Source organism: Olea europaea, unplaced genomic scaffold, assembly GCF_002742605.1.
Source record: "Olea europaea var. sylvestris unplaced genomic scaffold, O_europaea_v1 scaffold2947, whole genome shotgun sequence".
In the NCBI taxonomy this organism is placed as follows: Eukaryota; Viridiplantae; Streptophyta; class Magnoliopsida; order Lamiales; family Oleaceae; genus Olea; species Olea europaea.
This window is the reverse complement of record NW_019248075.1, coordinates 23860-34347: the sequence shown is the minus strand read 5'-3', so window position 1 is coordinate 34347 and position 10488 is coordinate 23860. Positions and strand designations below refer to the sequence as shown.

Here is a 10488-nt window from a genome sequence, read left to right as displayed (position 1 = left end):
CTTGCGTCCGACTAGATCCTTGTCCCTGAACCTCCGGCCCCTCAGCAGCTCAGGGAGGTAAATCGCAGGATGTGCCCTTGTTGGCTCCCAGGTTCCCACAACTCATTTGGACTCCTTCCGCAAAGAGAGCTCTCCTCACTGGGCGTTTGTTCACACCAATGGCTTCCTCTCCATATGGCTCCCAGTGTTAACTCCAGGAATCGAACTCCCCACCCTTGCTTCCAGCGTCCCAGCGAAGTGATTGTTCCACCAACTCGGATGTGCCCTGGGGGGCAAAAGCTGCACATGTTAATTTGCTCAAAGCCTCATACCAATGGCAATTGTTGGAAAAATTGAAGCAGTCATCCTTTTTATATTTGGATTATTAGAAATTTCCTTCTAAAGAAGAATAAATGCAATGTTAAAGGGACACATAGGTCATTTCGTTATTCACTTTAACTGTTGAGTACTGATATCATCCTTGTTACAGCAACATAAGGCCTGATATGCGGTTTGACAGAATACACACAGTTTCAAGATTGGCATTTTTTTATTAACAGCGGGACCCATAGCAATTGTGAGAGGATGTCAATGCTTCGATCATGAATTTTCTGTCACCTCAGCAAACTGTTGTAGTCAATAATTTTGACAGTATGTAATCCATGTGCACTATATATAACTATAAAAAATTGCTTAAAATTAAGAAACACAACTAGACTGGATCTAAAATTTGTTCTCTCTCTCCTTTTTTTTTTTGGTCAAATACTGCCTATCGAATATTTACATACAACTTCAAACTTACCCTTTTTACTCCTCACTACTCCATATAGAAGGCTTCAATGATTAATTCCTAAGTTGCTAATTTTTCCTCCTCCTCACCACTCCATATAGAAGGCTTCAATGATTAAATTACCCCACTCTTGCTTGTCTCCCTTTAAAATAAAATTCTTTAATTCTCATACTCATTTTCAGTCATATATTCAAACAATAAAATATTTTATACATAAATACAAAAATTGTTCTTACTTTTTAATCACATATTCTCCAAAAAAATTTCTATTTTTTTCAATAATGATCATCAAACAGGTGCTTAATTTGCTAAAATGAAGTTTAAGTGCTAGCATGTAAACTTTGCATCATTGCATGCCACCCAAGATTATAAGCCCGTGTTAGGTGGAAATGAAAATCAAAATTTTAGTATATTTTAATAGAAGTTGACAAAATATGTGGTTGAAAAGTTTTGAATTTCATGAATGGGGTGGTTAAATTTAATATTGACTTTGACTTGAATTAAAATATTGATTTTAATTTTCATCAAACGTGTATAAGATTTCAATTTTTTCTTCATAATTAATTGATTTCACGTTATTCAAACTAGCATACCTATTGAATAATAATGCACAAGTTAAAATTGTTTCTCGATTTCTTAATAATTTTATATTTAGTTATAATTTCAAATCTTTTGCGTCTTCACGCAAAAGACAAAAAAGGGAAAACAATCACAATCTTAATAATAATTATTAACTAATAATAATCATTTATCAACTAATGTTAATTGAGAGAAAAGGACGAGACATCATGGATGAAAAACCATCCAATCAACTTATAATTATTTCATTTTTGTAGTTAATATATAATTATTAACATCCCCTATTTGATAGCCATTATTTGGCAAAAATAAAATTTTAAATGGTGAATTTTTGAAGAATGTATAATTAAAAAATAAGAGAAAATTTTAGGTTTATGTACATAATATTTTATTGTGTAAATATATAGTTGAAAATAAGTAAATAAAATAAAGAGATTTAAATAATAATTATCGAGAAGGAACTTGATGGGGCCACATATACACGAACACTACATATTGCTTCTTTTGATTCTTTGAAGATAAATTTATTTAAAATTTGAAAGGAGATTCAAATTTATATTTATGTCAAGATTGAAAACTGCAAGTATGTAGAAAATCATATTAAAAAATGCACTAGCGTCAAATAAGAAGATTATTAATAAAAATAAAATATATTTCACGTGTTTAATTAGATAAAATTTGAAATGATATCTCTTGTGCATCTCTTTATTAATTATGTGTGTTATAATTTATTTTAGGTAATATTTTGTAGTTTAAAACTCACTAAAACAAAAATGTACACTAGCCTCAATTAAAAAGTAAGGCAAATATGTTTACCGTGTTGGAAAATTTATCATAGGTAAAATTTTGTAGCTTAAACCCCATTAATAAGACTCTTCTAAGTTAACTATTTTTAGCATGTCCATGCCCAAAAAAATTGAATTCACTTTTTGTAACTTTCTTGGCGAGATAATGAAATTTTCACTTACTTTTCAGCTAATAAATGTATAAAGAGGCATTTTTAAGAATGTCTAATTTTAAGAGTATGAGTTGAAAAGTGTCAATTCATTTGAATGTGGTGTCAACTTGTCTATACCCTTAATGAAAATCTACATTTTGAAATGGTATTCTCGACATTTTATTTTTTTATCAATTTGTCACGAATTTTGAGAAGTGACTTCCATAAGAAGTTACATTAAAATAATGTTTCTTAATATTTCATATGTCTTTCTCGACATTTGAACACTTTTTCATTTGTCTAGAATAACATTTCATTTTGAACATGACATTTCTCTACATTTAAAAATTTCGTTCTCGACATTTCTGAATCAATGAAAAACATAGCATTTATTGTGATTTGACATGTATACTTTTTGAAATAAACATGGCAGGTTATGTGTTAAAATTTTATTGGCCAATAACAATATTGCAAAAATGTCCATTTTTTTGTCTTAGTGTGAAATTACAAATTGTTAATAAGGGTATTTTGATCTAAATTCTTCCAAATTATATATTTTTGCAATGGTAGACATTTTTACCATGCAAAATATCAAACGAAAAGAGAGAGAGACCATCCCCAATCTTTGGCCAAGAATCCATGAAAATATTAAAATTTGAAGAAAAAAATTGATTGGGATTGTAGCTTGAAATAATTTATGGATCAAAACGGTGACGTCTGTAATAGCTAATTAGCTACTAGGTTTGTAACAAGAAGAAAGATTAATAATCAACTACTCAGTACCATAATTTAGGCAGATTTCGTTAACTGGAAACAATTTGAATAAAAGGCTACTGCTACCATTTCTTTAATCCCTTCATAGCTCCTTTACTTCATGTTCATTTCTTTTCCCTTTTTTCCCTCACCGACACATTAAATATGAAGTTCAAATTGTAGCCATTGTCTTCAAATTTTTTTACCTTCTTTTACTTTGGCCTTTTGGTATTATTATCTTCGATCTTTTATCTATTGGCCTTTACGATTCGAGTAAAATATTTTTTTCTGAAAATCTAATTATCTATTTGCCTTTACGATTCGAGTAAAATATTTTTCTCTGAAAATCTAAGTGTGCTTTTAATTTGTTATTTTCAAACTGTTTTTAGTTATCAATTTTTCAAAACATTCAACTATTATTTGGTCGAGTATTTTTTAAAATGCTTTTCAAAAATAAGGTTAAAAACAATTTTTTAAATTTCTATAAAAATAAAATTTTTGAAAGGATAAAATCTAAAATTTTAAGAAATAAAATTCTAGAAAAATAAACATTGTAAAAAACTTTTTAAAAAAATTAATTCAAACTCTTAATTTTTATTTACATAAAAAAATTTAGGAAAATATATTTAAATCAATATAGATAAAAAAAAAATTGCAGTCCACGACTTAAATTTTAGTTTTTCATTTTCTATGTTTTGTTAAATCAATTTATTATTTCTTTTAATTTACTTTGTAATAGGAAAATAATATTGTGAGATTCACCAACTTTAAAAGTATTTATTTCTTGATGATATGTTAACAAATTGTTATATTTCATTGAATAATCAAATTTCATGTAATAAAATTAATGTAAAATAATCTAATTTTCTATTTTCGGAAATAGTTTTTTAGAATGACAAATTAAATGTCTTTTTAATAATCTTAAAACTAACTCTCAAAAATAGAAAACAGAAAATGTACTTAAAACACAAAGCAAACGAGTCTTAAACATGTTAAAAGTGGCATGGAAAAATAAATTCTCCTTTTAGCTTAAATACAAAAAAAGACAAAAAACAATAATAATAATAATAATAATAATAATAAATAATAATAAATGTACAAAAACAGTGTAGCCATAATTAATACAGATGCTGTGGCAGCATCTCTGTCTGTCCTTTTTTTTGGTCATTTTCCAATAAAACCCCCACGCCAACCTATGTGTATGGTTATCTTTTTTCTCTGGCTTATCATACTTATCATTAAAGCCTTGCATGAGTTCAATAATTGCAATAATCCCAAAAGCATGACATGTCTGACCACCTTCACCTCCTCTAGATGAGTATTTTAATCACAACTTTATTTAATAGCCACCCCCCACGCCTGTGGGACCACCCAGTTATTGATACAATTGTATTTTATTTTTTCCGTTTAAATACAAATAATATGCAAATAACGTATAAGGTCCATGAGTAGACAGATTGTTTTATGGGATGCTCGATTGCGTTTTCATGATGTTTCAATGCCGGTTGATTTGTCTTGAAATTTTGTTTCTGAATTATGGAAAATTCTTTTTTGTAAAAGTACTGTTATGGGAAAAAAAATTTCGTATTTTTTTGGACAAGCTATTATCATTTGTCAAGTCAAATTTTGGGAAGAAAAAAAAAATTTATCACATTTATGCCGTTGTGTAAGCTTATAAATAATAACAAGACTTACTCATTTAAATTTTGGTTTTTAAAGGGTATCTAGCATGCAAATTGGTTAATCAAATTCTTTTTATTCATTATGTTCACTTTATTATTGCAACCGTTGAAAGATAAAATGCAATTCATTGTTTGATAATCACAAAAACCTCATTAATATCAATAACAATTTTTTTGTTTAAAAAAAAAAAAGAAAAAAAAAGCATGTTTTACCTAAAGAATCATTGGATACCATGCAGAATAATAATATTAGTAATAATGTTATGATTAATTAGTTTAATACATCTAGAAATTAACAATGAACAATCACACTCATTATCCTCGAAAACTTTTCTTGAAATACTAAACTTTGGTCAGCTTGTCAGCTTAATTAAGAACATGTGGTTGGAACAAATTATGATCAAATTTATTGTTGATCCGACCAAATTTTTTTAGTGTGTCTTTTTTTTTTTTTTTTTCTTTCTAATTTAATCATGTAATCTTTTGTTCCAAAAGTGTGTGCCTTTTGTTTAGACCAAACTTTGGCCAGTCAGCATAATTTGATGTGCATAAGCAGCCGAGAGTCATTGTTTCATAATTCATATATAAATATTATTCGTCTTCTTTGACCCTAGAAAAGGGCTAATTTATTTATTTATAGGAGCTAAAAAATTTCTTGAGATAAATTTTGTTCTAAATATCTAGCTTTCTACTTGATTTAACTTTAGGCTTAAACTAGACAAGTAGATTGATCGAGAACCACATGACTACTTGTATAGGTCGTAAGTTAACGATTGGTTAATTACTAGTTACGAAGAAAAATGTTCACAAAAATAATACAAAACAAATTATAAACGAATGGTCAAAAGATTTAATATAAAATTAAGAGAAAATTGCAGCAGTGGTCCCTAACCTGCAGACTTTATTCTAACCTTCATTTTGTATCATCCACGGTTCCACACCTTTCAAAAATATGCACCCGGTGTCCAAATGGATGGAAACCATCCATCTTACCGTTAGTTGACCGATAATGTCAAAGCTTGATCAATTTTGACCCGATGCTTTTAAAAATATTTGATTTAAAAACTTGATCAATTTAAAGCATGCCAAATTGTCAAAGCTTGATCAATTTTGATATAATTTTGGGACCGTGGATTGCATAAAATGAAGGTTATGGTAAAATCTGCTAAAAAGAGAAAGGTTAAAGACCATTGCTGCAATTTTTCCTAAAATTAACTCAAACTCGTCGAATTTATATTTTTATTGGATAGGTACTATCCTATTATTATTGTATTCACATAATTTAGTAAAATTATTATTTAGCACTTTTTTCATTCAATACTTTTTGTTTATAGAATCTATTGCTTACAAGAAATAATGATTTTCTCATCTAATAATTAATTTTATAATCATAGTTCATAATGTGTTGGCCCTATATAGGTCTAGTCTTGGCATCATATTTTCCAATTATGCAATCAAATCTTAATAAAGGCTTCTCCATATATTCCAACCTTTAGCGGTGGAGTGCCCATTATTCATTGTCACAACAATTAAATTAAATGACATAGAGTAATAAGTGATGACTTATAGAAAGAAGAAAAAAGGGCGCTGGTTATAATTATAAATTATTTGGCCCAAAATTATAATATCCATCCATTAATAATTTGGATTCATAGAGATTTATATTGTAATTTTTTTTTGTTTTGTTAGTGATCTCATTTTTGTACTTTTAAGAAGATCCACATTTGATAATAGAGTGCAAAATGTTTAGACAAGCAATTTGTTTTGTCTAAAATCTCTAACGATCAAACAAGCTCCAAGATGATTTTTATCAAATGAATCACCGTCCATTTAAAATCTCAAACAAGCACTCAAGTTCGAATATGAACATTTCCGAATGACCATCCATCTCAATCTAGGCTAATATGAGCCTGTGAGATAATTTTTTTCGTTTAAAGATTTAATAATGCATGGTATTGTTTGTCAATTAATGGAAGCATAGATTTGCCAAACCTAAAATATAGATAATACTAACTTGGCCTATCTTTCCAGAGTATTGAATATTTAACAATAATAGTATACCGACTGAAACGTAGCCCTCAAATTATGATGTACTTGACATAATTACTTATACAAAAAAATCAATTCTCTCTCTCTCACACACCTCTCTCTCACGCACCCACAGAGAGACAGGTGGGCGTGCCACCCCAACTCCGTCGAAACGCACATACAACATATATGTATATACTTTTATATGGATTCACGTGCGTTTTTCAAAATCTTGGATTTTTTGGACAATCTTTTACTTTGACAAAGCTAGGTTAGTAGATGAGATTAGCCTCTCTGCTCAGGACCCAAGACTGGATACTCATACTATACAAACCCTTCTTCTTTTATTTCTTTCAACCCGTTCAATCAACAATTAAGGCAATTCAATTCAACTCTCTTTTTCTTTTTAGGTTTTTTTCCTCATGGAGTTGGGTTTGAGTTTGGGTGAAACGTCAAAGGGATTCACTTTGCCTCGCAAGTCACAGAAAATTATTGACGAAGATGATTTAGGGTTCTGCATGGCTTTAGGAATGAAGGGAGAATATGAAATCAAGAAGAAAGAAACAAGAAATGATGGTGAAAGAAAAGGATCTTCATCAGATCTACCACTTCAGCTAGATCTTCTGCCTTTCTCTCCTGTTCCACGCAGTCAAAATTCACCAAATCTTCGTTTCCCTTGGCTCGCTCAAAACTGTAATGCCATTTTTTTCTGTTCATGCTTTTTCTCTGTGTCTAGTTCTAGTTCTTAATTTTAGATTTTTCGTTTGTGTTCCCCTTTTTTTTTTTTTTTTTTTTTTTATAACCTGTATCACCCCCAGAATGATCTTAAGATTTTTCTTTGCGTGGTTATGTTCTCGAATATCGGTTGCCGATTATTTCGCAGCTGCAGACGTATGTAATATTTTCTTTTTCATTTCAGCTTTTAAACTTGTTTTTAAAAGCTTAAATATTATTAAAAGAATATTTGTATTTAGTTACTGTCTTTTGCTTGAGAGCAGACTAGATTTATTTTCACATGTAAGGAATAATAAGGGTACTCGTGACCTTTACCTATTCTCATAAATTGTTAAATTGTCTTGTCTAAAAGATCGAGTTTGCGAACGTTCTTAAATTTGTTAGTGGGGTTTAATCTTTTGTATGGCTTAATTCTGCAACAGTGGTCACTGAATCGGGGAAAGGGTTGGACGAAAACCAAAGGAACTTAACGGCTGTGGAAGTCGAAGATGGTGCAGCACTGTCATCTCCAAACAGCACAGTTTCATCATTTCAGATGGATTTTTCGATTTATACAAGGGGCAAAAGAGATGCAAACGAAGTTGAAGCAGACAGAGGGGCTTCTTCAAAAGCAAGTGATGAAGAAGAAAATGGTATGGCCAGAAAAAAACTTAGGCTCTCGAAAGAACAGTCTGCTTTTCTTGAAGAAAGCTTCAAAGAACACAACACCCTCAATCCTGTAAGTCATACATCTACAGTTAAACCTCTATCTATGAGTGTAATTTTGCTCGACCCTATAACTAATAAATTTTTGTTATCAACACGACCATATTTCATAATTTTGTCACTCATATTTCATCCAATGGCGTTAAATCACTGGTTTAAAAGTTTAAGATGTTTTTGTACAAATTTTACTGTAAAAGGGTGACTGAAATATAATCATGGGACCTGAACCCATTGATCAATCACCTCATTTGAAAGTTTAGACGGTTAAAAATGACCTTCTGCTTATATTGTAGCCCATTGATATGCAGAAACAAAAGCTTGCTCTTGCAAAGCAGTTGAATCTCCGTCCTCGCCAAGTTGAAGTATGGTTCCAAAACAGAAGAGCTAGGTTTGTGTACATATCAAATTTTAATTTATTTTTTTTAATTATTTATTAAGAAAATTATTGCTGGTTCTTGTGACAGTTTAATGAAACAATTATTTGATGCATTTATGATTTGCAGAACTAAGTTGAAGCAGACAGAGGTAGATTGTGAGTATTTAAAGAGATGCTGTGAGAAACTGACAGATGAAAATAGGAGGTTGCAAAAGGAGATTCAAGAATTAAGAGCTTTAAAGGCTTCACAACCTTTTTACATGCAGCAACCTGCCACAACTCTGGCAATGTGCCCTTCTTGCGAGCGCGTGACCACCTCGACCGCCACACCCTCCATCACAACAGCTGCCACCACCACCGCGGCTATGAACTCTACTAATAATGGACTCTCTCTTGCTAAACCTAAATTATATTCATTTTTGCACGCTCAACAGGCTGCTTCTTGAGCAAGGAGAAATAAATTAATCCTTTCTACTCGAGCTCTCGCGGACTAGTAATTTCTTTTTTGTTCTTTGCATATGTACATAGAGTTGGATTTTTTTACAATATATTTTTCTTCACTAATGATTTTTTTATTGTAGAATGGCTTGATGTCTGCTGATGAATTTTGTGGGATTATGTTTGAGAGAGTATTGAATAGTTTAACAGAGTTACAAGTGGTTTTGATTATATAATTAAACGTTTTGTACTGCTATTAATTTTATTGAAACAGATCAGTTGCCACTTTCTGATTTTTCATCATGTCATATTTTCATTAAGCGCACTTTTTTTGTTCAATATAGGAGTTTATAATTTTAAGATGTTTGGTAGGTATTATTTTAATTGTTAAATAATGTTTAGATTGAATAATGTTTAAAAATAAATAATATTAAAAAAAAAGGAATTACGCTTTTTTATGCGTAGGCTCATCTAGCTTGATTTTTGCGTCCACTCCTTGCGCTTTTTAGAACATGGATTGATTGTTATTGTTAAATTTTATTTCAAAATTGTGTTGAGAAATGACAACCGAAAGACACTGACTAAGCAATTGATCTTGGGTTCATATGAAAATTGGAAGTTAATCTTTTGGAATGAAACGTGACATCTAAATTAGTACGGGTCAAATTTTAGACTTGGTCATTGAAATGAACAAGTTGAATATCTACACGTGTAGAGTAGATTCAAAATCACGTAGTGAGCCTTGAGTGGTATCGTGATAGCCTAAAAATTGTGGTTGAAAGATTCGAAATAAGGCGAAGAGTCTCAAATGCGATCACGATATCCTAAAAATTTTCTTGTTAATTGGCTCTCAAGATAATAGTGCCCATGACATAGTGAAAGAGGTGGGTATCGATATAGAACATGCGATTCTTTTAATTTAAGAAAGATGGATGAACAAATTACCATTTCGAGAGGGGTAAAGATGATGTGGTGCTGTGTTCGAGAAAGAAAAATGATGAGTAAAATGTCTTACCAAGCTAGGCAGGTGAATGGTATGACTTCTCCTTTGGAGATTTCAAATTTTGATTAGTTGATGATACTTAATAGAATAGTGTCAAGAAAACACAATATAGTGATGTTAGAGACCTTGGACAGTTTAGTCACTGTCGAGCCAGTGCCTTATCGAGTTGTCGTTTAATAGCCATATTGTTAGGGTAACTTTCTCTCGACACAAAGTTCAGCCATGCCTCTAATCTCTTCTCACTGTATATATGCTCTGTCTTCTATAGTAATTCTTATATTTTACTCTTATGCTCGATCTCTTCCGGCGACAAATTCACGAGCTTCATGTATTTTGAATTGACTTTCTTTCATTGCGAAACTTTCGTGGAATAACAATTACTGGTGTCATGATTAGTTCAACTAATCATTGTCAACGATAATTAGAAATATGTGTTTATCATCATTACTGTTTACGCGTTATTGTGATGACATTCATCATTCA

General features: G+C 30.7%; 1 protein-coding gene across 2 annotated transcripts; it reads left to right on the top strand.

The window, feature by feature from the left end:
• Positions 1 to 6963: 6963 nt before the first annotated feature.
• Positions 6964 to 9303, top strand: LOC111384596 (homeobox-leucine zipper protein HOX11-like). 2 transcript variants are annotated; one of them, XM_023008903.1, is made up of 4 exons: positions 6964 to 7441; positions 7906 to 8201; positions 8482 to 8576; positions 8692 to 9303. In XM_023008903.1, exons 1-4 carry the CDS (start codon positions 7171 to 7173, stop codon positions 9008 to 9010), a joined length of 981 nt encoding a protein of 326 aa, XP_022864671.1. In that variant the 5' UTR covers positions 6964 to 7170; the 3' UTR covers positions 9011 to 9303. The 2 variants fall into 2 exon arrangements, with proteins under 2 accessions (XP_022864671.1, XP_022864672.1); XM_023008904.1 differs by having other exon boundaries at positions 6968 to 7441; positions 8497 to 8576; positions 8692 to 9302.
• The last annotated feature ends 1185 nt before the right edge of the window (positions 9304 to 10488 follow it).

Coding starts and splice junctions, on each gene's coding strand:
- LOC111384596 (XM_023008903.1), top strand. CDS start 7,171: ATGGAGTTGGGTTTGAGTTTGGGTGAAACGTCAAAGGGATTCACTTTG. Junction 7,442..7,905: donor CCCTTGGCTCGCTCAAAACT/GTAATGCCATTT, acceptor ATTCTGCAACAG/TGGTCACTGAATCGGGGAAA. Junction 8,202..8,481: donor AACACAACACCCTCAATCCT/GTAAGTCATACA, acceptor CTTATATTGTAG/CCCATTGATATGCAGAAACA.